This window comes from Syngnathus typhle, linkage group LG15 (assembly GCF_033458585.1).
Source record: "Syngnathus typhle isolate RoL2023-S1 ecotype Sweden linkage group LG15, RoL_Styp_1.0, whole genome shotgun sequence".
In the NCBI taxonomy this organism is placed as follows: domain Eukaryota; kingdom Metazoa; phylum Chordata; class Actinopteri; order Syngnathiformes; family Syngnathidae; genus Syngnathus; species Syngnathus typhle.
This window is the reverse complement of record NC_083752.1, coordinates 3,249,698-3,275,468: the sequence shown is the minus strand read 5'-3', so window position 1 is coordinate 3,275,468 and position 25,771 is coordinate 3,249,698. Positions and strand designations below refer to the sequence as shown.

The following is a 25,771-nucleotide window of genomic DNA, read 5'->3' as shown; positions in this document are numbered from 1 at the left end:
TGCTTGATAAGAACCGGCAGACACTTTATTAGGTACACCATCCGCCCAGTGGCAACCTTGCACGAAGCTTCCGCGTTGTTTTTTCCCCCTCTCTCTGAGAACGGAAGCTTTGATTGAGCGACCATTCCTTCCTGTCTTGGCGGCGTCCCATCCTGCCGCACAGGAAAGGTGTGCCGCTGCTCTGGCCTGTCATCTGCGTGTTCGCGAGGAGGAGGGAGAGGGGCTTGAATTCTCCAGGCGCTTGCAGCTGCCAGCAAGTTTGGGACTAGCAGGTTCGGTGTTCCAATCTAGCTAACAGAAAGTCAGCCATTTTGTCCATCCGCAACAAACTGGAGAGTGTGCTGGATTCTTTGGGGACTTTTACTTCTGGCCAGATTGAAATTGAAAGCGTGGCAGCAAAGTTGGGTGAAAAAAGTGCTACGCTGTCTGCCGCTCTGTGAAAAATGCAGCAGACCAGATAATGGAAGATGCCGCCAAGATGCTTCTTCACGCTCCCCACAAATTCCAACTTTAATCGCTTTTGCCCCGGCGGTCGCAGCTGCAGTGCGAAAGACGTAATCAGGGACCGACCAAATGTCGGCGTGTGGGGATATTTTATTTTATGACGGGACATATTTGCGTGTGTCGCCGTGGGGGGGCCGCCGCCGCCAATTGTGCCGGGCCTTCGCCATCTGCTGCTACTTACCCTGGTGTTGAGAAATTGCAAATTCGTGGCAAGTGTCCATGCGGACACATGTGACGCATTTACACACGCAAAAGTGCGGCGGCGGCGGCGGCGGCGGCCCTGTGAGGAAGTGCGGAGGCTGGGTGAGCGGCGGCCCTGTGAGGAAATGCAGAGGCCATGGAAAGAACATGAAAGCAGGTCTTCTTATGGAACTGACTTCTCCCAGCTTGTGTGTTTTATGGCCCGGCATCCAAAATAAATCATTGCGGTCTAATTTTGGAGTATGTTTTGCTTCTGGAGATTTACTCTCAATAATGCTGCCTACCAACTTGAGACTTTTTGCTGAGTTCATCCTCTCGCTTGACGGTAACGGCAAACTCACTGAAATTCAAATAAATTCAGGGGGTGGCAGTGCCCCCGCCTCCCCACCTCCTAGCTCCGCCATTGTTTTGACTCCTGCTTGAGAGCATCCTTTTGTCTCTTGCACGTTCCAGCGCAGAGTTGGGGGGCCAAAGTCCCTCCGTTCCCTTCGTTCTTTTCCTCTATAACCTCGTCCCCCCACAAAAGTGGGGAGGGAGGGAGGGGGAGGAGGGCGTGGTTCTGCTGCTGGAAGAGGAGGAGAAGGAGGAGTGGTGGTGGGAGTGGGCTCCAGCAGTCAGCCGGTTTGTGAACCTCACTCGGCTCCAGTGTGGATGCTCGTGCAGCACGAAGACTGATTTCAAACAAAAGCAAAACCCTGAGGATTGACGACGTGCGTGCTCTCACCTGACTCGGACGCGCGCGCGCAAGCAAGAAGGACGGAAGAACTCTTATGGAATTGCCCTATTTTCTTCCCGTCTCGTGTGGATTGTGTGAATGCGTCCTTTTTCTGCATCGCAATCAGCTTTACATCGGGGACACCAGCCAGAGGTGCGCGCGTGCATGTCCTTCCAATGAATGTAAGGGTGAGCACACGCACGCGCATACAATACATGCACTCGTTTTGCACAATGTGCCGGTGTGCAGCATGCTGACGTGATTTTTTTTTGGGGGGGGGGGGGGGGGGCGGTGCAAGCTGTCTCGTCAATGGGTTGGTATCAATGAAAGGTTCCGTTTGGGTGCCCTTGGCTTTTACGCAGGACCAAAAAACGGTCCGTTTGCGAATCCGATAAATCAATACTTCTGCGTGAGCTCCATTATTTCGAATCCTCCAGTACGTGAAGAAGTGGACAATCCAAAAATGGGGCCAAGCATTGCGATAACCAGAGGACGAATTGTGTAGAATGTGAAGCAGATGGAACAGACGGACAAAAGTATTAGGACAGCAGTCTGGAAAAAGTCTTCAGATAAATGGAAGCAAGTGACACAAAGGACAAAAGTATTGAGACACCTGCAGGAAGTGGAGAAGTTTATGGACATAATGAACAAAAGTATTGGGACAAGGACAGGAAAAAAAATGTGTTAGCAAGTGAAAACCAGGTATGGACAAAAGTTTTTGAACAGGAAAAGTGAAAAACAATGACATGAGGATTGGGTGAAAAGTAGTAGAACAACTAAAGAACATACTGGACCCTTTGGACAAAAGTATCTGAAGAAAATGATTATGGTGTGAGCTTCGGGCCCTACTGCAGCAGCCTTGTTTGTTTAGTCAGCCTGGTTGAAGCTGGCCTGTCACTCAAATTGATTTGTGCAGCGCCACCTACAGCACAATGTGCTCATGGACACAATTAACGGTATTTAAGAATGTCCTAAAAGACAGAGGACACGGGCCTGGAGTGTTGCTTTGGAGCTTATCGGCTAAAGTCAACACTGGTCTATTTGTGCACACGTGTGTGTGTTTGTGTGTGTGTGCACAGAAACAATAGTGCAGATGTGAGTCGGGTGTATTTCTAGCAAGATGGGCTTGCTTACGTTTGTGCTTGCTGCTATTTGAAGCGACAAGATATTTATTTATTTATTTATTTTAAATGGAATTTTATTTAGCCTGCATGTGCAATATATATATAAGCAAACCACTTTTTGCACTTTTCAAGCAAAGGCTGACGGCAGCCCGTTTAGTATTTGCGGCGTGCGCCGTTGAGGATGGTCGTCCTTCCTCCCGGTCGATGGACGAGAATTCCCCGTTTCATTAGCGTCGCTCCTCGGGGGATGCGCCGTTGCCATGGCAGCTGCCGCTCGTCGCCACGGTGGCCAACCGATCGGCCTTTGTCATGCCTGCTGGAGAAAAGCAGACTTTTCACAAGACAAATTGGAAAGAAAAGAGAGAAAGAATTTGATCAAATAAGACGCACATACTGCTTGGAAATAAATGACTTTCTCCGAATGGTTCAAACTGAGCGCTTGGAGTGGTGCCCGTACCAAGGCGACGACTGGACTCGGATCGAATGTCTCCTCATGCGTTTTTTATGAAGGCTCGACTTGCGCTTGCCAGGCGTGTGTCCATTTTTTAAGTGGACGGACGCCGGATCGGTCGCTAGGGACGGGCGAGCACAAATGCCAGGTACTGGGCCGGTACCAGACTCATTCCAACCTAGCGAGTTCCCGCGAAGGCCGCCGACACCGTTCACCGATACTTTTACCGCCACGCTCGTCAAAGCCAGAAGCTCGGCCGTGTCGGCGGCTTCCAGATGCAGAGGTCAGCCGGCGTGACGGAGGGGCGGCTGCGCGTGTCCCCGAGGGAGCCATCGCCGGATTATTAATGGAGCCTCCTTGGGGGGCTGCTAAAACGAGCGCATGAGTTCGCGGTCAGAGGGAAGTCTGCCTAGTAAATCACACTTTCTATTTTCTGGCAATATATCTCAAGGAGAAAAGGTCTTGTCTTCTTAATGGATATTCTTTTTTTCTGTTTATGTATACGGTTGCCAAGGAAACTAAGACTTTTGATGATTCTGCAAATAATACCCAAGATATTCTTCATTTTGGGTCATGCATTTATTCCATGTTGTTCACACATTTCAGCATTGTTAAAAGTTGATTTTCTCAAACAGTTTTATCTTCTAAGTTAGGTTCTTGAAACATCTGCTTTGTCTTGGTGTCCAGGTGTAGCTGAGCCATGTCTCTGAGAAGCAAAGGGTCGCGACGACGGCCCGGTGGCTCGTCTTTCCGCTCTCTTCTTTGGCGACCTCCCGTCTTCTTTGCCGTCATTCTCGTCCTGCTCCGGTCCCCCGCTGCCGTCTCGGGAGCGCTGGAGCTGCAACTGGACGAGGAGCAGCCGGTGGGCACCGTCGTCGGGGACATCAGCGCCGGGTTGCCGCCGGGCGAGTCGACCAGCCTCTACTTCATCTCTGACCACGAAAGGTCGGGCGTGGATAGCGACCTGAACATCGACGAGACCACCGGGATCATCACCACGGCGCGCCGCCTGGACCGCGAACAGAGAGACCACTACAGCTTCATTGCCGTCACCATGACGGGCGTCACGGTGGAGGTGGCCATCACCGTCAATGACATCAACGACCACGCGCCCAAGTTTCCCAAAAGCAAAGCTCACCTCAAGATCCCCGAGCACACGGCCACGGGGACCCGGTTTTCCCTGGACCCGGCCAGCGACGCCGACAAGGACCAGTTCACTACGCAGGGTTACTCCATTCGGGAGGGGAACGTTGGTCAGGTGTTCCGTTTGGAGTCCAAGAGGGCAGCCAACAAGGCGCTGTATCTGGACCTGGTCATCAACGGACCCCTGGACCGGGAGAAGCGCTCCACTTACACCCTGGTCCTCGAGGCCTTTGACGGGGGCTCGCCCAGGAGGGCGGGCTCCATGACTCTGGAGGTGGCTGTGACGGACGTCAACGACCACGCGCCGGTCTTCAACCAGAGCCGATACCACGCCATCATTTCCGAGAGTCTCCCACAAGGAAGCAGCATCCTGCAGGTCGGTCGGCTTCTGTCTGAAAATGCGTCTCCATCCAGACACGTGAGGTTCAGGTAGTATATTTTCTTGCAGGTCTTTGCCGCAGACCAGGACGAGGGGGACAACGGCCTGGTCCTCTACGAGATCAACCGGCGACAAAGTGATCCCGAGCGCTACTTTGTCATCGACCTCAAGTCCGGAGTCATCACGCTCAACAGACCACTGGACTATGAGCTTAAGAGAGTCCACGAGCTGGTGGTCCAGGCCAGGGACAACGCCAGCCACCCGGAGGTAGAACACACAGACAAACATTGGACAGACCGGCTGACTGATGCCAAAGTCCGAGAGTTGAGGTTTTTCCTGAACGCATGCCGATAAATGTTTTTCCTTCCCCAGGTGACCAACGCTTTTGTGACTATTCATGTTCGCGACTACAACGACAACCAGCCCACCATGACCATCATTTTCCTGAGTGAGGACGGCTCGCCCAAGATCTCGGAGGGCGCCCAACCGGGCCAGTACGTGGCCCGCATCTCCGTCACCGACCCGGACTACGGCGAGTACGCCAACGTCAACGTGTCGTTGGAGGGCGGCGATGGAAAGTTTGCTCTCACCACCAAGGACAGTATCATCTACCTGATCTACGTGGACCAGGTTTTGGACCGAGAGGAGCGCGACTCCTACGACCTCCGGGTGATGGCCACCGATTCGGGCACGCCCCCGCTGCGGGCCGAGTCGTCGTTCACCATCCGGGTGACGGACGTCAACGACAATCCACCTTTGTTCGACCAGCGGACCTACAGACAGACCATCCCCGAGGCCGTCTACCCGGGATCTTTTGTCCTTCAAGTCACCGCTCGGGACAAGGACCAGGGTCCAAACGGAGAAATCCGCTACAGTCTCCTGAAGGGCAAGAACTCTCGCTCGGACTGGTTCTCGGTGGACGCGGTGACGGGGATCATCACCACGGCCGCCGTCCTGGATTTCGAGTCGGAGCCGTCGCCAAGCGTGACGGTGGTGGCGACGGACGGCGGGCGGCCGCCGCTGTCGTCCACGGCTCGGGTGGACATGGTGCTGCAGGACGCCAACGACAACGCCCCCGTCTTCTCCAAGAGCTTCTACAACGCCAGCCTTGAGGAGAACGCCCCGCCCGGGACCTGCTTCCTCCAGGTACAGTAAGACCTTCTTGCTAATGCTGCTGCTTTCTCTTGCTCCTGTTTGCATAGAACTGTTTTTTTCCTGACTCGCCAGTCATTGAACCCGTCCCCCCCACCTTTTGGCTTCCCAAGTGTTTCCCAGCAACGTGTGTGCTGATATTTGCGTGCAAGCATCTGACATCCTGAGAAGGTAGAGGTCGTGAGAATGAAAGAGCAACTTAGAAGCTTTTTGTTGCCGCAATAAAATCGTTGAGTAGCGGTCGAGCGTCTTCCGCCCCGTAGCGTGACTTGGTTTTGTGAGGAATGGCCTAAATCCGTGAAACGTCTCTATGGGTCAAAGTCAGGGCCACATCCGACTCACCACATCACAAGGAAGAAATCCAAAATCAAAGTCTAAGGAAGGCTAATGCTAATATGCTAATAGGTTCTTGAGAGTGAAATGCAATCTGGCGTCCGGCTGATGATTTCAAGTGCAGCTGTTGCTCGTCCGGCCGCCGGGGGCGGGACGGGCTCGGCGCCGTCTTCGGAAAACCCACAAAAGTCGACGCGCGCGTGTCATGTGTAGGCGCGCTTGGCAGCTGCGAGAGATTTGGGATCACGTTTTGAACCTAAGAAAGCCACCAAGCGAAATGCTCTCGACAATCACAATTATCTCGGGAGAGTCAGACTTTTTCTTGAAGGAAATCCAACTTCAAATTGAAATATTTCATCTTTTTTTTTCTTGGTGTCTGTTTAATGGTTTGAGATTGTTATCCAAGAAAAAAAATGAATTATTGATGGCGTCTCATGCATTAGCGTGCACACACACGGGAATTTTCTTAATCCCGATTCCCTCTAGAGACGTATCAGTGAATGGAACGCAAAGGGATGACGGTTGCCATGGCGATGCGGTGATGGGTGAGGAAAGAGGGGCGAAGGAGGACGGGAGGGGCCACTTCATCACTACCTTCCACTCCCACGTGTGTGTGTGTGCACGTGTGTGTGTGTGTGTGTGTGTGAGGGGGCTCCAACATTTGTCACCCTGTGGCTCGTGTGAAGGACGTCTGCAATGATGTCATGTGTGTGTGTGTGTTTGCATGTGCAAGGGTTGGGGTGCGCCATCTTTCAATAGGTCGGAGTCATCCTTCAGCCGTAACCATGGCAACCGGTCTCTAAGGACTACAGCGAGAGGAAAAAGGGAGAGACGGTCGTGATGGGGGGTCTTAAGGGGCGTTTCGGGCCCAGTGTGTATTTTACGATAAGACATGATGGACAGTATTATTGCATTTTTTTCTTTGAATCATTTGAAATGAGGTCACCCTTAGTGTCGCGTGGGGACTGTGGGAGTATTTTGGACGAGCGTAATCGAACGTCGGTCCGTGAGTTTGCAGGCTGTATCGTCAACCACTTGACTGAGTTGGACTTTCTTCAGCAGATTGCTGGAGATTTTTTCATCCCAATTGGATGGATTCAATTGTTTCATTTTTTACGATATATATATTCTAGACGACGTCAAGGCAATTTATTGTTAGCATTAAATGTGGCCTACACGACAGCAGTGGCTCGAGCCTTTTGTTTCCTAAACGATCCAATTAAATGCGGATTGAATTCGGCACGCACACGCACGGCAGCTGCTTTTCAAAAACTGAAACGGGGTGGGGGAGAGGGCCGTGTGTTAGGCACGAGTCCCTTTCCAGCCTCACTTAAACATCTTTGGAAAAAATGTCTCCCCCACACCCGCGCACACACACACACAATGAGGTAAAAGTCGGTGCAATCTTTTGTCTGTCAGAGCGTAAAAACGTGGATGAATGGGCGACCGAGCATCCACCCTCCCCCACATCATCTGCTAACAATCACTGGTGTGTGTGTGCGCGTGTGTATGCGTGTAAAATGGATATGTGTACTTACCCCCCCCCCCCCGCTCATTTAATTGTAATTTGCAGTTAGTATTTGTTAAGCTAGCATTTTTTTGTTAGTCTCTTGGCATTCCCCATTATTATTACGATTGGGAATTATTGCATGTATTATTATTATTGAATTTCTTTTATTCCCCATGCATGGCCTTTTTTTCCCTCATTTAATTGTGGTTTACAGCTTTTGTTAAGTTAGCATTTTCATTTGGCAGCGTTAGCATCGCTCATCGCTTGTTTTGTGGTGAAACGAAAAGATTGTAGTCCTTCTTTTGGTTGCTAATTTTGCGCGGTGACTCAATATTCTGTTCCGCGGGCCTCGAAAGGTTAGTCTCAAAGAATCGAGGACAGGGTGTGAGTAGTTTTGCAACCTCCGGGGATTAAAAAAAGTCACCGTGTCCAAATGTAGCATCTGTAGGACCGTGACATATTTTCCCTCCTCACTTTGACTGTTTTTCCACTTACATTTCAGAGTCTGCTTTTTTTTTTTTTTTTTTAAAGCTTTCATCCGTCCGCTCGGTGACTGTGCCACGGCCGCACGCTCGGTCTCCGTGGCAACTTGAAGTGAAACCAACCATTAAATACGACGTATTAAACACACGGTGCGTTACTGTTGGCGGCCGCAACAGGAAGCGGGCAGCGGTGAATAATCGGCGCCGATCTAAATGGCGTGACAGGGAAAATCTCCATCTGGCGTCGGCCTTTGCTTGAGTCGCTCCCCGGACTCGCCTGGACTCTGACTCATTCGCTGCTTTATTAGAAAGGAGGAGCGAAGGCACACAAATGGTCCGTCTGCTGCAACAGGTTGCACGCTATCGTGCCATTTCACACGGGCGGCCTGCAAAATTGCCACCTCGCTTTCACGCGGCAACACTGCGCAATCTGTATGTTGTGTGGCATTGTTGGGCCATGAGAGCAAAGTTGGAGTCTGAGCAGGATGAAATCGTTGCGAGGTGCTAAACGGCGCCGGCGCGCCTTTGCGGAAAACCGCTATGGCTAAGCGCTAGCAGCTTCTTTATCTGCCCGCAAACTGTTTGTTTGAAGCTTCCGCCGCGATTGGGGGCTCAGACGTCCACTTCCCGCCGCCGCGTATCGTCTCCGGCAGAACGTCCGCTTGCTCCGTCTTGACAATAGCGGCGAGGCTGACGGCTTCCCGCTTCCCGTCTGACGGCACAATGTCCCGGAAGTCTCAAGGATGGAGTGCAGCTTGCTAGGCCTGGGAAAATTCTCACCTTCCACGTCAAATATGAAAAAAAAAAACGAAAGAGCCGAACTAGCAGTTTTCTATTTCAAAGAAATTCTCACAATGCTCAAGCATTATTTAAAGTAGCGAACCTTCCTTTCAAATGTTTTGACCTCGGGTCAATTTGACCCGCAACATAAGAACAGCTGCTCGTCTTCTGCGCTTTGTCAGCGTTTTCTGACGCAGCAACAAAAGTCAGCTTGCGGCAATATTTGTGGCGGGACACAAAGTAAATTTAAAATCTTTGGTGTTTTTAGGAGTATGAAGGAACAGTGGAGGAAGCACATTCTCAAAATATTCCCCACCCCTCAAAACCAAAATGAGACCCGAGAAATGAGGCGGAAACAGGCCAAGAAAACGGACCCGCGTGCCGTTGGGCGGGATTGAAGAACCTAAAATAGGCCAGGGAAGGAAATGCACATGTTGAATTAGAAATCGTGGGTTCAAAGGGGGGAATACCCGAAAAGTTGAGCGGAACAAGGCGGCCATTGTGGGTGCGCGGCGGGCGGGAGGGCGGTCGCATTTTCACGAGGCCTTTGGGGAGCCCTGGGCTTGACACGTTTACGGCGACCTGTCCAAACCGCTGCTGCTGCCTTTGCATTCTCACACGCACGCCGCGTACACTGCGGGCTAACCAAAAAAACCAGCAAAGAAGAGCCGAGCGAGCCTCTTTGGGACCTGCGCAATCTTTGAAATACTTTTGGCATGGCATAATCTTCATCCTAAGGCAGCTTTGATCAGGCTCTTAATTTCTGTGCGACTCCCAGGCAGCTTTGGGGTGACCTCCTGACCCCCCCTCATCATGTGACTTCATCACGTCCCGCCGAACAATGTCGGTGGTCCGTTCGGACCCCCCCCCGTGACCCTTTAATCCCCCCAGAGTCCAGTCTGAGCCTGGAAACGTCCTTACACTTTCTGGAAACCGCTTCAAAGCAAAATGGCCGACCTCCCGCTCCCTAAATAAGCCAAACGGATCATTTGTCAATGAACAATGCAACTCTCCAGTGTTTTCTTTTTAAATTTATGGAAGCGTTTGTGTCTTTTGTTTATTTGAATGCGATCGGGAAGCGATAGAAAACGGGGTCACGGCCCCAGACGAAGGAGTACAATAAGCGATGACATCACCGCCGCGGATTCTACGGCACGATAAGCCGCTGCCGTCCGTCAAAAGACTTCTCGCTCCTCCTCCACTCACGGACAGCTGATGCGCAATATTTATAACCGTTCATTTAAAATCCGTCTGGTGCCAGAAAAAGATCAACATGTGTGAGATGAGCACGGAACTTAACCTCGCTAACCGCTAACAGGAATGCTAACAAAGCGCTTTGGGAGGAGTTAGGTTTGAAAACAATCAGGTGAAAATTGTGGCAAAGTATTCATTATCATGTCTTCCATTTTGGATGGCGGGTGGCTGTAGTGTATATTCATTTTTGGCATTGTGGTGTCTTATCCAATCAAAGCATTGCCAGGAAGCGGTAGACTGTACACGCAATCTGTTTTTTTCTTTTCCTCCACTGGCCTGGAATGCCGCAGGGTTTTTATTCCCTGGTGTGTTGAAGCGTCAGGCCGCCGTCACGAAACCTTGGCTCGGAATTCCGGAGGCTTTGCCTCGTGTTTTTGTCGGGAGGTCCAACACTCAAAGAGAAAGGATTATTCTAACATTACTTTTATCATTGTTATGCTGTTCTTAATATTTTGACCCAAGCAAGGAAATGCTCCAACCAAGTGACAGATTTTACCATTGGGTTGGCGTTAGCGTGCTAATGACGCTAATACAAGGCAGGAAGGCTTTTTCATTCTTACGAGACCTTAGCAGAGTTTTTATCCCTGCCATAAAAAGAAAATCAAATCGTGTTTTATTTTGGACATTTGAAGACCTTTGCTGACTGCAGTTTGCGCAACATCAAAGTAGCTGGCTCGCGTTTGGCTCTTGTGGCTTCACGTTTACATTTTTCTTCAGTAAAAGGGAAGGGAAAAAAAACATATACTTTGCCCTCCGAGAACAAGCGACCGCAAACAAAAACACGGATGAAAAGCGGTCGCCGTGGCTCACGTCTTACATCAGTGTGCATCGCGACAGCGTTTCAGTCCAAATGTTAGCGTCTACCGCATTCAAACTTGACCACAAAGTGGACGAATCCAATGTCAGTGAACGTGAAGCCGGACTCTGTAATCTTCCAGTCAAAACATTTTCAATGTGGGACATTTGATCACTAATAACAGGCACGTCATATTAGCTAACAATGGCTACATTGGAGAAGGCGTGCGCTAATGTTCCGGGTTAGCATGAGGCTAATCGCTACACTTAATTGAGTCGTTTCTCCAAAGCCTCACACAGACCAGATAATTCATCCAGCCGGCCCCTCATTCAATTTTCCTTCCATTTTCTTTTTTTGCCTAACTAGCGTGCGACAAACGGCCGCTTCTCCGATGGCCTGCGTTTGACATGTGGTTGGGAGGTTCAGGCCCGGGTCAATGGCAGGGTTAAAGGGGCGCCGTGTAATCCAGTTAAACGACTCCACCGCTAACCGCACAATACACTTGAGCTCTTTTGTTTGCACCGAGGAGCAAATTAGCCGACATATATTAGCATCGCAAGCATGTGAGCGACCAGTTTGAGATAATTTCGAAGAAGGCGGAATGTTTCGTCGATGTTGTCTTGGAACGTTCTCCTCCTAGTTTGGGGTTTTTGCTCGGCAACCATATTTGGTCCCAAAACGGAAAAGCATTCAAACGCAAGCCAAGGACAAAAAGTAGCCTACGTCTTGGCGGGATGGCTGAGCTACATTTTCGATTAGAAAATTCTGAAAAGTGAGCTTATCGTCTGAAAAGTCGTCATAGTGGCTGGACAATGACTTTTCTCTCATTTTGAAATATTGGGCATTTTTTTTCTGGAATTTTACAGGGCAAATCGCAATAACAGCAAAATCTTAAATCAAGATTTTACAATGGAATTTAATCGGAATGTTTTTCCTCGCTGTTGTTGCTCTACTTTTTTTCCCCCTCATTTTGTTCATTAATTACACAGCAGGCTGTTTTTTTTTTTTATCCCCCTTCCAAATATAGAAGTAAATCTCTTTCCATCCCCCGGGTTCATCCCTCTTGAAATTCCAATAATAATTTCCAGCTGTGAACGCCACATGAAAGCGGCGGCTGTAATGGGGTGCTGAAAGGAGATGGTCAGCAGGAAAAACAAAAAGGAAGGGGCGAGGGGGGGGGCAGTTGACTTCCAAGGTCTCGTGTTATCATCAGCCCTGCCTTTTGTCTCTTTGCCAAAATCAACCCCCCCCCCCCCCCCTCACACCGCCTCGCACCGTAGACCTTAATTGTGCTTAACTCGTCAGTGGCGGAGGAACAAATTGATTGGGAGAGCGAGGAATGTTGACGTGAGGAATGTGTTGAGTAGAGGGGAGCTGTAAAAACAGCACAGCAATGTTTTTGCAATCAATCCTCACTAGTCCAGGTGTCTGTCTTTTTAGAACCTTCTCAGCCATCTTGCCTGACAGGAATGAACACCACCACTCTCCCCCACCCCCAAAAAACAGCCTGCATGTATTGAGTGTCCTCCATACGTATTATTCGTGCTAACTGCAGCGTTACGCAATAGAAACAAAGCCCGAATAATCTACAAAATTAATCAACACAATAAATGGATGTGTCCTAATTGTTTTTACATGATAATCATTTCGTCTCATGACAATTGCCGCTACTGTTCTTATTGTTCTCATTCGCATTCCACCTGTTGTCGTGCTCATCTTGTATTTATTGCACCCAGCGTTTGAGGGGACGTAAAACGAGGCACGCAAATAAATCTCGACTTACTTAAAAGGTTAAGCCCAGAGCATGTCGGCTAAATTTATGTTAGCGCCTTCACGTGGCGCGCAGATGTTTTGTCTGCACGCTCCATACAGATTTTTTGTTTTTTTTTCCTTTTCCAACAATAAAGTTGTCTGAATGTTAGCGTGCAGCCGCAAAGACCCGCCGGACTGTCGGGACCACGTCGCCATATTTGGACAAATTTAAATGGCGCTCCAGAAGATGCTGGCCTTAGCCTCGATAAAGTCAATAAAACCATTTTTCTGCTTTTGTTTCCCGTCAGGTGTCCGCCACGGACGGCGACCGCGGTTCCTTCGGCGCGGTGTCCTACGCGCTGGCCTTGGGTTCAGGCGGCGCGGCGTCCGCTCATTTCACCGTAGACGAGGAGAGCGGGCGACTTTGCACCACGACAGCGGTGGACCGTGACGAGGGGCCTGACGCCTATGAGCTGGTCGTCACGGCAACAGACGGGGTGAGACGCAACATTTTTTTTCCCATTTTCTTTTTTGGACCGTTGGCGACGTGGGTTGAACAGCAGCTAAATGTTAAGGATTTAGTTGAGTGTCATTTTGAGATTCCGCTAGTTCTTAAATACAAGCGGGATCAAAGATAAGTCATTGGAGGCTGATCCGTCTCAACTATGCAGCCGAGCCTTTTCGGGATTTGTTCCCCGCTCGGAGCAAATCCCCAGATAAGAAAACGTTGGTCTTAAAAAAGTGCACGATAAGTCGGATTTGAGAAGAAGTGTGCGTGAACCAAGCCCAAGTCTCCTAACTTTATTGCTGGTATCGAAGGAGGCCTTGGTTCTGACTTGTTGTGGTCTTCCCTTTCAAGGGCGGTCTGAGCGCGGCGGTCGGCGTCCGGGTGTCGGTGGCCGACGTCAACGACAACAGGCCCGCTTTCTACCCGCTCTTGTACGCGGTCAGCTTGAGTGCGCACGGTGCCCCCGGGACCTCTGTGGTCAAGGTGACGGCCCATGACCCGGATGCCGGGGAGAACGGGCGGGTGACCTACAAGGTGGCGCCCGGGGGAGCTTCTGCCTTCTTCACCCTCAACAAGGACACAGGTGGGTTTTTGCTGAAATTCATTTGGGCTGCCAAAAGCCTCACTGTCATGATCTGCCCCGCTTTAGGTGTAATCTCCCTTTCGCGCTCGCTCCACGGCAAAGCCAACTCGGTCATCTCCATGGTGATATCGGCTCAAGATGGCGGCGGACTGACCGCTTCGGTAGACGCCAGAGTGAACGTGAGCGTGGTGGGAGGCGCCGTGTCGTCGCCCATCTTCGAGCAGCCGCAGTACTTCTTCACCGTGTCCGAGGACGTTCTCCGGGGCACCTCGGTGGGAGTGGTCCGCGCCACCGCCAAAACAGGTCAGGAATCGGCAGCTCATCCACAAATGGGCTTTTTCTCACCGACACATCTTGTGTCTTCAGTCCATGCCAAAGACATCTCTTACTCCATCTCATCTGGAGATCCTGATGGTTACTTCACCGTGGACGCCGCGACCGGAACCATCCGCACCGCCCTCCCCCTAGACCACGAAAGCTGCCCAAGGCTGGACCTGGAGATCCAGGCGCGCTTCGGCTCCCCTCCCGCTTTCGGTGCCAGTCGGGTCCGCATATCCGTCTCGGACGTGAATGACAACGCACCCACTTTCCTGCCCTCCTCATCCGAGTCACTCCTCCTGCCTGAGGTCACCAAGATCGGCACCATCATCTACCGCGTTCAGGCCTCGGACAAAGACTCCGGTCAGAACGGTCAGCTGAGTTTCGACTTGGTGGCGGGCAGCAGCGGACAGAGGACTTTCGGCGTGGATCGAGGCAGCGGGGAGGTGCGTCTGATCGGGGGACTCTCCTATGAGAGCATCCCTCGCTACGACCTTCAGGTGGTGGCCAAAGATGGCGGGGCACCTCAGCTGAGCTCCACCTTCACCCTGGTGGTTCACATCCAGGCGCAGGATGCGCAGGGACCCCACTTTGACACGTTGACCTACCGCGTGGAACTTCGAGAGAACACGCTTCTCAACACACGCTTCCTCCAGGTTCGAGCTCTCAACAGAGAGGCGTCCGGCAATGGCGGAAGCGCCTCGCCGTCCGCCGATATTTCCTACCGCCTTCGGCCAGACGGCGACGCGGCCGGCTTCGGCATCGTGCCCGATAGCGGTTGGCTGTTTGTGAGAAGCTCTCTGGACCGTGAAGTCAAGGACATGTACCTGCTGACTGTGGAGGGGACCTCAAGCCAGGGGGGGACGGGGAGAACGGGAAGCGCCGCCGTCAGGGTGACCGTGACGGATGAAAATGACAACTCGCCCAAGCTCAGCCAGGACAGAGTGTTCCTGGCTGTACGGGAGAATCTCCTGGCGGGAACGGGCTTCGGTAGGGTGTCCGCCACGGACCGAGATACCGGACCGAACGCCCGCCTTACCTACAGGCTTCTGCACGCCGACAAACACTTTCAGATCAACTCGCAGACAGGTGAGCGCTTTTCCTAGCCGTTGCTGGTTCCTCATCTCTTCATCTTTGGCCTGTTCCTTCCCTTCCAGGAGAAATTAGCACTCGCCAAGCCCTGGATCGGGAGCGGCAGTCAAGCTTCCAGCTGACGGTGGTCGTGCAGGACGGCGGGACGCCTCCCCGCACAGCTACCGGCACGGCCCACGTCAGCGTGCTGGACGAAAACGACCACGCTCCGAGCTTCACCCACGCCCGGCCGGACAGAGAGCTCCTCTTTCAGGTTGCGAGATGTTGGAAGCAATACAACACAAAGGATGGCCGGTTAACCTTTCTCCCTTCTAGGTGAACGAGGGGCTTCCTTCCGGGACCATCTTGGGCACCGTGTCCGCCAAAGACCCGGACGAGGGCGAAAACAGCACCATCTATTATTCTTTAGAAGGCAAGCTTTACTTTCCAGCCGACACAGAGATGTCAGACCATCTGACGCGCTTGCTATGATTTCCTCCAAAGGCTCCAGAGTGGAGCGCTTCTCCCTGAACGCCGCCACGGGGGAGCTCCGAACCGCCGCCCCGCTGAGGTGGGCGGAACGTGCCGAGTACGTCCTGACCGTGACCGCCGCCGACCACGGAACGCCGAGCCTCAGCTCCGCCTGCCAGCTGCGGATTCAAGTAATCACCCATCGTCTTCAAATCCGCAGTCTTTTTATAGACGTTTCCTCAGTGTGGCCTGTCGAAAAGATTGCGAGAGGAAAGTCGGGGCGAATACGATGTATGTAAACAAAAGCGTCCCGGCAAACTGTTTGAGTGCTTCCTGCACTAAAGGTTAGCGGAGTCATCAGAACCTGCGAGCTCATCCGGGCTGACTTGTTGTCGTGAACTCGGGTCGATCCCCGCAGATCAGCACTGATATCTTTAACGATGGCGACAATCTTTGAGTGAGTTCAGAACGGAAATGGTTGCTAATCTGAGGAGGGGGCGGCCGACCTGGGTTTCGTTTTTGAGATTAGAGGGAGGGGAAGCAAGCGGTCACCTTGGAATCAAACGTTTCCATATGTGACCGGGGGCCAGCTGCGTCGCTTCGCAGCAAGATAAAGGTGCCAAAAAATAAAAACAAGTGAGTTCTTCAAGACAATCACCATCTTGAGTAAAAAAAGAGTATTTTTTCTTACTTGCAATAATATTATCAACGGAGGAATTGTGTGTGACATCTGGTCATGTTCTTGATTAGAGAAGAAAGCCACTTTTGCTCCCGCTGAGGTTCTGGCTTGATTTTTTTCTAGCTGCGTGGCCTTCACAATCCCTCGAGACCTTCAGTAATGGAGCAGACGCAGACTCTTAACCTTCATCGTCCGATCAAATCGAGTGATTGGAGCAGACAGGTCTAAGCTCGCCTCTGATTTGCAGGTTTTGAGCTCCGCCAAGTCATCCCCGATGCCAAACCTGCTGTCCATGACGCTGAACGTGGTAGAAGGAGCTCCCCCAGGCTCAGTGGTGGGCTCGGTGCACCCGCCTGATGCCGTCCCGGATGGCCAGGTCACCCACCTGGTGGTGGACGGGACGGACCAGGACGGGACCTTCATGGTGGACCGTTTGAAGGGCGACGTGTACCTGGTGCAGGAGCTGGACTACGAGAAGGCGTCCGAGTACATGCTACACGTGGAGGTGTCCGACTTCTCCCGGGCCTTTCCCAGCAGCCATCTGGTGAAACTGAGCATCCGGGTGCAAGACAGCAACGACCATTCGCCGCGCTTCGCAGAGGATCCCGTGACAGTCGTCGTACCTGAGAACCTTCAGCCGGGAGCCTCCATATACACCTTCCAGGCTCTGGACCAGGTAGCAAAACACTTCCTTTAGCACAGCAGTTAGCATAGCATAATCAATCAACTGGTCTTCGCGCACACAGGACGGCAGCAGTCCCAACAGTGAGTTGCGTTACTCCATCGAGCAGCGCTGGCCGGATGAGGCCGACCTGCTGAAACTGGACGCCGTTAGCGGCGTGCTCACCCTCGGGGAGACCCTGGACCGCGAGACCACGCCGTCTCTTCACCTGGTTGTCCGGGCTACCGACCAAGCGGTGGACCTCGCGCAGAGGCGCTGGGCTTCAGTCACGGCGCAGGTGTTTATCATCGACCAAAACGACAACACTCCCATCTTCAGCTCGCCCGCCGCCGTCAGCGTGATGGAGGATCAACCCGTCGGGTCGGTTAGCTTGCGGCCGCAGCCGGCGTCTCGTCCTGAAGAAGTGCTTGAACTTTTTTTTTTCTCTTGATTCCCCGGCAGCTTTGTGATTTTGTACGTGATGGCTCGGGATGCGGACGAAGGGGAGAACGGTCGAGTGTCGTATAGAATCCTGACGGGAAACGGTGCCGGTCACTTCGGTCTGAACCCCGACACCGGTAAGTAGACCACCCTTATGAACTCGTGCACGCGATCCTTTTTTGAGGAATAATATTTCACCTCGGTGGTGATTGAAGTTGAGGTCAGGTCGTAACTTGATGGAGCTTCCAGATGGTGTGAAAGTCTTCTGGGTGCGAATTGTTTTAGCTTGCGGTTTGTTTTCTCAGACGGTATTCATCTTTAACAGTAGAGAAGCAAGTACAGTAAAAAAAAAATGGACGCCGGTTACACGCGGCAAAGGTCACCATGCACAACTGAAATCGACGTGACGTCGAGAAATAATGTCCCGGCAGGCTCGCTGTCCATCTTGAAGGCGCTGGACCGAGAGGAGCAGGAAGTCTTCAATCTGACGGTGATGGCGGAGGATGGCGGGACGCCTTCGCTCTCCTCCACCCAGAATCTCTGCGTACAAGTGATGGACGTCAACGACGAGGCTCCTCTTTTCCAAAAGGCTGAGTTTGAGGCCCGGGTTCTGGAGAACCAAGGGCCAGGCACTACGGTGCTGACGGTGGTGGCCACCGACAGAGATCAAGGTTGGGCTCTCGATGACGACAAAGTTAGTTTGCGAGATTTTTCATCGCCGTGTGTTTACACGCAGGGTCCAATGGGCACGTGACGTTCGGGGGCGTGACGGAGGAAGGCTTTGTCATCAACCCGTCCACCGGCGTCATCACCACCACCGCCGAGCTGGACAAGGAGCTTCGGGATCACTACATCCTCACCGGTACTCAACCTGACCTGACATTGTTTGTAGTCCATCCATCCAATTTCTGAACAGCAAAGTCCTTCTTTCTGTCCAGTCTACGCCCGGGACGGCGGGATGCCCCCCAACTTTGCCAAAGCCACGGTGCGTGTGGAGGTTGAAGACGTCAACGACAACGCTCCGGTCTTCGCTCGGCCGTGGTATGGCCTGGAAGTGCCCGAGAACCAAGACCCCGTGGAGCTGTGCACCCTCAGGGCCAGCGACCCGGACTCAGGTGCAAGCGGGGAGCTGGAGTACAGGATTACCGGTGAGAGCGGTTCTGTCAGTCCTCCTTGCCAAATATTTCATTAGTGTGCTGGAACTACGCGCTGGCTTCTTTGTTTTTGGCCGGGCGCTGTCTGCATATAAATCAACGGCTCTGACACCAGTCTGGCTCTTGACTTTAAAAATAGCACTTGGCCTATCTGAAATCTTTTCTCATTTTTGCTCCAGCTGGAGACCCAGACGGGGACTTCCACCTCCACGCCAGCACGGGAACCCTGTCCACTCGGCGGGGCTTGGACAGGGAGACGAAGGCCGAGTACACCCTGGAGGTGACGGCCACGGACCGAGGTGCCCCGCCTCTCAGCACCGCCGTCACGGTGGAGGTCCGAGTCCTGGACGTCAACGACAACAGCCCCGTTTTTGGCAGGAGCACCTACACTACTGATGTTTCGGAAGACGCCGCCGAGGGATCGCAAGTCCTGGCGGTAGACGGATGTTACTTTCTCGTCCTTCGTCCTCGTCGTGCCTTATTTGAAGTAAATGTTGTTTGACCTGTTTTGATGCGTTTCCAGGTGACGGCGACGGATGCGGACGATGACGTGAACGGGAAAGTTCTGTACTTCTTGAGCCACGAGGCTCACGGCGCGTTCACCGTGGACGAGCGCACGGGTCGCATCACCACGGCGGCCCCGCTGGACCGCGAAAAGCGAGCGTCGTACAGCTTCCGAGTGTTTGCCACCGACCTTTCCCCGGCGTCGCCCCGGAACTCCTCTGCTCAGGTAAGCAAAGTTAAACACTCGTTCCGTCATTACTTAAAAAAATCTTTGCATACGAGCTAATGAAAAGTCCCTTCTTTCTTAACCTCGGCTTCCAGGTGACCATCACCATCACGGACGTCAACGACAACACACCCATCTTCATCCAGGACCCGCTGGTGGTGGAGGTGTCAAGCAGGCGGTCCCAGCGGGTTCTGGCTACCATGAAAGCCGAGGACAAGGACTTCGGGGCCAACGGCTCCGTGTTTTATCGCTTCGCCACTCCCGTGAAGGGCTTCAGCATCAATTCTCTGACCGGGGAAATCCAGGCCACAGAGCCTCTGGAGACTCTGTCTCAGGCCCAGAGGACTCTTATTGTGGAAGCCATGGACCAGGGCACTCCGGCCCAGTCTGCGCAGGGCGTGGTGGTGATCTACGTGAAGGAGGTGGAGTACAGCGGCATTCGCTTCTCCAGGAACGCCAGAGATGTCAGCATACAGGAGAATGCGGCTCAAGGTTCAGCATATTTAGCAAAGGCAAGCTTGAGAATTAGAATTTGATGTCCATCCTCTGCTCCCGTAAATTAGGTACAGCCGTGGTGCAGGCTCAGGCCCAGTATCCCGATGGAAATCGTAATGGCATCGGCTACAGCATCTTCAGTGGGAACAGACGGCAGGGCTTCAGGATCAACTCGGCCACAGGTGAACACAAGTGATGGAAGGAAATGTCCAAAGAGCTGGTCATTCACCCGTGTCTTCTCCAGGGGAAATCTGGGTGCAAAGCTCCAAGGGTTTGGACTTTGAGGACACGCCCAGGCTGCGTCTGGTGGTGAAGGCCGAGACCGTGTCCTCCACCTCTTTCATCGGCATCAACTTGCTGCTTCAGGACGTCAACGACAACCTCCCTCGCTTCCAGCTGCAGAACTACGTCGCTTACATAAGGGAGGCTCGGGGATACGAAACGCCAATCATACAGGTACCGAGCGATTGGGCGACTCGCCGTTGGATTTTCTAACTGTTTTTACACTTTCCCAGGTCGTGGCCGAGGACACGGACCAAGGCCAGAACGGTCAGGTGACCTACTCCATTCAGTCGTCGGGCATGAGCGGATTGTTCAAGATTGATCCGATGACGGGAAGCGTCACCACCACGGCGATCATGGACCGTGAGATCTTTACCCAGACCAAGTAAGGCTCCAAAGCGACGAGGATGCTATCGAAAGACTCCAGTGTTTTATATCTAACATCTTGGTCCAGGCTGGTGATAACAGCAACCGATAGAGGAAGTCCAAGACTGGCGGGTTCAGCAACTCTGACCGTGATCATCGTGGACCGGAATGACAACAGTCCCACGATACCCTTGCCACAAGAAATCCGCATCTCAGAGAGTACTTAACGATACTAGTCCATTATGTATACCTTGCCAGGCTGAACGCGACTGATATGGTCCTTGCGTCCGTCAGACACATTAATAGGTACCGAGATCACCCTGGTGACTGCCAACGACGTAGACTCCGGTCCCGCTCTGGCCTACTCGTTGCACATGGACCCAAGCGCCATTGGGAAGTTCGGGATCCACCGCTACACTGGAGGTGTTTGGCTCACCGCCCCGCTGGACTTTGAGGAGAAGACGTGGTACACAGTGACCGTCAGAGCCACCGACAGCCAGCACCATGCGGAGGCCAACATCACGATCCTGGTCCAGGACGTCAACGACAACGTACCGGCCTTCACCCAGGACCTCTATCAGGTAGGATGATCCCATCGGTCATTGGCACTAATACAAAATGCACTAGCGATGGCTCGTAGTGAAACCCTCAAAAAGTCGAAGCACTCGGGAGTCAAGGCGCCTTTCGTTCCTGATACGACAGGTGACCCTACCCGAGCACACGGCAGCTGGCAGTGCGGTTGTCATGGTAACAGCAACTGACAGGGACTCCGGAGAGAATGGAAGGATCACCTACAGTGTCATGTCGTCCACTCAAGAGGGCTTCTCCATTGATCCCATCAACGGTAGACAAGCACTTAGTCCTGTTGGGAAGTCAGAATCTCTCACTCTTTGCCTCTCTGACCCATTCCAGGAACGTTGTTCATCAGCCAACGAGCAGAGTTTGACCCTGAACGTCCTTCCGTCAATGTGGTCATTGAAGCTCGCGACGGGGGCTCCCCCCCGCATTCCGCCCTCGCCACCGTCCAGGTTCAAATTGCTGACGTCAACGACAATGCCCCCGTCTTCCACCAATCGGAGTACAGGTCGGTTTGGGTCGAAGGAAGACAATACCAGGAAGACAATGCCGTAATGTTCTTTATTTTCATTTCCAGAGCGACAGTTTCAGAGGACACCATCCCTGGAGTTACAGTCTTAACATTCGAGGTCTCCGACAGTGACCTCTCCCGGGAAAACTGCGGCTTGGACTTTGCTATCGCTAGCGGCAATGAGGGCTACGCCTTCCATATGGAGAGTAGCGTTCGATTCCTGGAGGGCCGCGGCTTCCAAACTGTTGGCTCGCTGCTCTTGGCCGAGGGTCTGGATTTTGAAACCAAACCGCTGTACAATCTCACCGTGGTTGTGTCAGACCGTGGCGTGCCCCAGAGGAGCTCCAGCGTCGCCGCCGTGATCACCGTCGGCGACGTCAACGACAATCCGCCGATTTTCAGCAGGGCAGAATATGTAGTGGCGTTGAGCGAAGGGGCTGTCGCTGGTACAGAAATCATCCGACTGACCGCGACAGGTACCTAAATCTCGTCCTGGTCGGGTCATACCAGTCTCTGTTAATTAAGAACCTTTCTTCTCCAGATCCAGACTCGGCGCCCAATGCGGAGGTCCGGTATGCCATCAGCTCCGGGGACGAGGTCAACCTTTTCGCCGTGGACCAGTGGACCGGAGCTCTGCGGCTTCAGCAGGCTTTAGATCGCGAGCAGAGGTCCACTCACACCGTCATCATCCAAGCCACGGACGGTCAAGGACATTTGGCTCTGGTTCCCGTGCTTGTGGAGGTCAAAGACGTGAACGACAATCATCCGTTCTTCCCGGTGGAAGTCCTGACGGCAAGCATCAGAGAGAACCAACCGGCAAATTCGGCCGTGACGGTTCTCCATGCTATCGACCACGACGCGGGAGTCTTCGGCCAGTTGAGCTACTTCATGCTCGAGCGCTCGCCCGCAGGAAAGGACTTTTCCGTGGATTCCACCACTGGAGCGATCAAGAGCAGGAATCCCTTTGACTTTGAGAAGATCAATTCGTTCAACTTTGTCGCGCTGGCAGTTGATGCAGGAAACCACTCCGCCACCGTGACGGTGCAGGTGTTTGTCACAGGCGAGGACGAATACGATCCCATTTTCACATCCTCCCATTTCTCCTTTGAGGTCCCAGAGGATGGCCGGAAAGGTCAGAGCATAGGTCAAGTCCAGGCCAGTGATGAGGACGGAGGCGTCGATGGGATCGTCCTCTACTCCTTCCCGACGAGCTCTCCGTACTTTGAAATCAACAAAACCACTGGTGTGATTGTCCTCAAGCTGGACAGCTCGGGGAGCGGTCGCAGGAGCAACGGTGGATCGGGTCGAGCCAAAAGAGAAACCCGGCTGATGACTCTGGACGTGAGAGCTCACAGTCCTCTGGCTGAATCTCGCCACTCCACGGCGCACGTCTCCATCGACGTCACCAACACGGGCTTCGGCCTAGCCCCCGACGTTAACGTCTTGCTGATCATCATCATCGCCGTGTCACTCGGCGTGATCGTTCTTCTTGTGGTCATGGCGACTGTGGTGTTCCTGGTCAAGTCGCGCAGGAGGAAGAAAGCCCAGAATGCTACCGACAGAAACCAGCCCTCAGAAACCGCTCTGAAAAACTGCAGCTCGGGACAAGGAGGGGAAATGATCTTCCATCAGGCCTTGCCGGGCTATGTCGGAGAGCAGGGGAGTGGCGGCGGGGGGGGTTCGTACACAAGAGGAGGCTCTCTCGATCCGTCACACTCCAGTGGGAGAGGATCCGCCGAGGCGGCAGAGGATGACGAAATTCGGATGATAAACGAGTACCCTCGCGTGGCCTCCATCAGCTCCTCCATGCAGGAACATATCTCGGCCAGGGGACCAGATTCTGGGATCCAGCAGGACGCTGACCAGCTCTCGGATGTCTCCTGCGAGCCTGCGGCTTTGGAAGGGAGCACTTGGTTCAAAGGCAAAAAAATGGCCGGCGGTCTCAGTGGAACTTTGCTCTCTGGGCAGCTCCCGGTCTATCGGGACGAGGGAGGCGGCTACCTGGGAGTCGGCCGGGGTCTGAATATTACCCTCCCCAAGGAGTACGCCTTCCCCGAGGATGGTAAACCATCTGTGGATGGTTCTCTCACAGCTATAGTGGCCAGCGACGAGGAGCTCCGCGGGAGCTACAACTGGGACTACCTACTCAACTGGTGCCCTCAGTTCCAGCCACTGGCCAACGTTTTCACAGAAATCGCAAGACTGAAAGATGAGACGGCCCAACAGAACCCCAATCCGCGCCAGCCCTTCCAACCCAAGCCCAAAATGGATTCCAAAGCCAGAATCGACCCGCCGCCGCTCATTACCTCGGTCGCCCACCCGGGGGCCATGTCGGTGCCGCCCAAAGTGCCTGCGATGGGACGGACGTTCCCCCACTTAGTATCCCTACGCCGGTCCCCCATCAGCCACGAGGGTTCCATTTCCTCGGCCGCCATGTCGCCCAGCTTTTCGCCGTCGCTTTCCCCGTTGGCGACACGCTCTCCTGCCGTCTCCCCTTTCGGCGTCAACCAAGGACCCTCTGCATCCATGATCAGCACCCGGGAGCCCTCGCTGGAGCGGAGTCCTGATCATGAGATGAGAATATGAGGGCCACGGACTATTTCTAGAACTTTTTTGCGTGTTCCATGGACTGGCGTTTACAGGGGTTCTCAGACTTTTTGGCTCCAGGGGGCCCTTACGTGTCTTTCCGATCACTTTGTACCCATAAATGCCATCGGAGTTAGTATGATTGAATCGAGGTATGCACTTTTTTAATCATCCTAATTTATTGTCCTCGGTGACTCACAGCGTTGTTCCCTCGCTGGCTGGCCAGAGAGCGCCATGTTTACGCCTTTTTGCATTTCAGTGTTAAAAGTCATTGAAACAAAATGGACGCCAACGGATTGTTTCCATGTGCCAGTGCGAGACCGACATTTTTTTTTTCCCCCCACATCAAATATTGACACGAGATTGTGTATTTGCGTATATGTATATTAGGATTCAGGATTGTGTGATTGTTAGCCGGGTAGCGCCTCGAGTTGTGGATTATTTATATGAAGGAAGGAGAGGCTTTTCTACATTGTTCTTCATTTTCTGGGCTCAAATTGCAGATCAGAACAGTTCTAGCAGAATCACCTCCGTGTCTTTACGAGTGCTTCCTGCATTGTTGATGATGCCGTTCATCTCAGCACAAAGGCAAATATGCAAACTTCACCGCACTTGGCCCAACGCGGCTTTCGGGCAAAGGCTCGCCAATTAGGCGGAAAGGATTACAACATGCACGAAAAGTCCTGAACGGTATTTCCAAATAATTTCCATATCACCGTCATGCAGTTTCTCGAGCCTCCAAAAACAAAGAGCTCAATGGTACTGTGCTCGTTTTTTAAAAGCAAATAAAGCAAGCAAATGAATTCCCCCACTAATCCCCCCGGGGGATGCATACTGACACAAACTGGAGTCTGCTCTTTTTCCTCTTTGAAGAGTTGAAAAACAGTGATGGCATGTTCTGGGAATGATGATGACCTTAAGTCCAGGATTTGGTCAATTTTAGGGGCGGGGACGTTTCAGATGAGCTCATAGAAGGACAGTGGAGATGTTCCGCATCGAGAAGAAAACATTTTCATTTAAAAAAAACACAGCCTTAAGGGGGTGCAGGGGGTCTGGACCACCACTTACCTTTAATATTAAATGGACATTTTTTTTTTTTATTAAACTGCTTTGTGGGAGATGTCCCCTCCTGTCTGCAACTATTTATTTATTATTTATTTATTTACAGGAGAATTCTTCGGATTTTTTTTTTGTATTTGCAGTTGCGCTCACGCTAAGCTCAGATAAAAGAATCCAAATGTAGTAATTTGGCGCCACATTTGTCCCAAATGTCCATTTGCAAATATGATGTCATGGTTTGCAAAACTTGTTTTACGCGGCGCGCCATTTAAACCAGGAACAGATCTTTTTTCCTGTCAATCAAAAGTCAACATTAATAACCTCGCAAAGGCAAATTTGCCGACTAATGAGTTTCCCTTGTCTCTGATATTCTATTTTCCATAAACATGATTTACTGGCTGACGTACAGAATGCATTGCTCTCGCTCCCGACATGGAAATTTATTAGCCGGTTTCTTGTGTCAGCCTGAACGTGGAGAATGTCTTTTACGACTTGGATCACGGCCCAAGTATTCCGTTAAGGCAACACTGAAACTTTGTTCTCGTCTGACATCGAAATTACAATCACTTCAAAACAAGTGGACGAGAACATCGCCAGAACTCCTGCAGTCCGCCACGTGGTCGCCGCAAGCGTTGGTTCCATTGTGCCTTGCCGGGCGGTGGAATCTTTTGATACTTTTTTTGTGACCTGCCTACACAGTTGTG

General features: G+C 52.4%; 1 protein-coding gene across 1 annotated transcript; it reads left to right on the top strand.

The window, feature by feature from the left end:
• Positions 1–1,298: 1,298 nt before the first annotated feature.
• LOC133168331 (protocadherin-16-like) lies at positions 1,299–24,857 on the top strand. The gene is made up of 29 exons (XM_061299819.1): positions 1,299–1,602; positions 3,683–4,514; positions 4,587–4,784; positions 4,890–5,663; positions 12,885–13,073; positions 13,436–13,667; positions 13,734–13,970; positions 14,034–15,074; positions 15,143–15,330; positions 15,393–15,489; positions 15,561–15,718; positions 16,454–16,882; positions 16,953–17,248; positions 17,330–17,445; positions 17,740–17,979; positions 18,045–18,170; positions 18,247–18,456; positions 18,642–18,898; positions 18,986–19,192; positions 19,288–19,684; positions 19,756–19,869; positions 19,932–20,143; positions 20,203–20,354; positions 20,424–20,554; positions 20,630–20,916; positions 21,038–21,179; positions 21,248–21,419; positions 21,489–21,898; positions 21,964–24,857. The coding sequence occupies exons 2-29, from the start codon at positions 3,696–3,698 to the stop codon at positions 24,006–24,008; spliced, it is 9,876 nt and encodes a 3,291-aa protein (XP_061155803.1). The 5' UTR covers positions 1,299–1,602; positions 3,683–3,695; the 3' UTR covers positions 24,009–24,857.
• Positions 24,858–25,771: the final 914 nt, after the last annotated feature.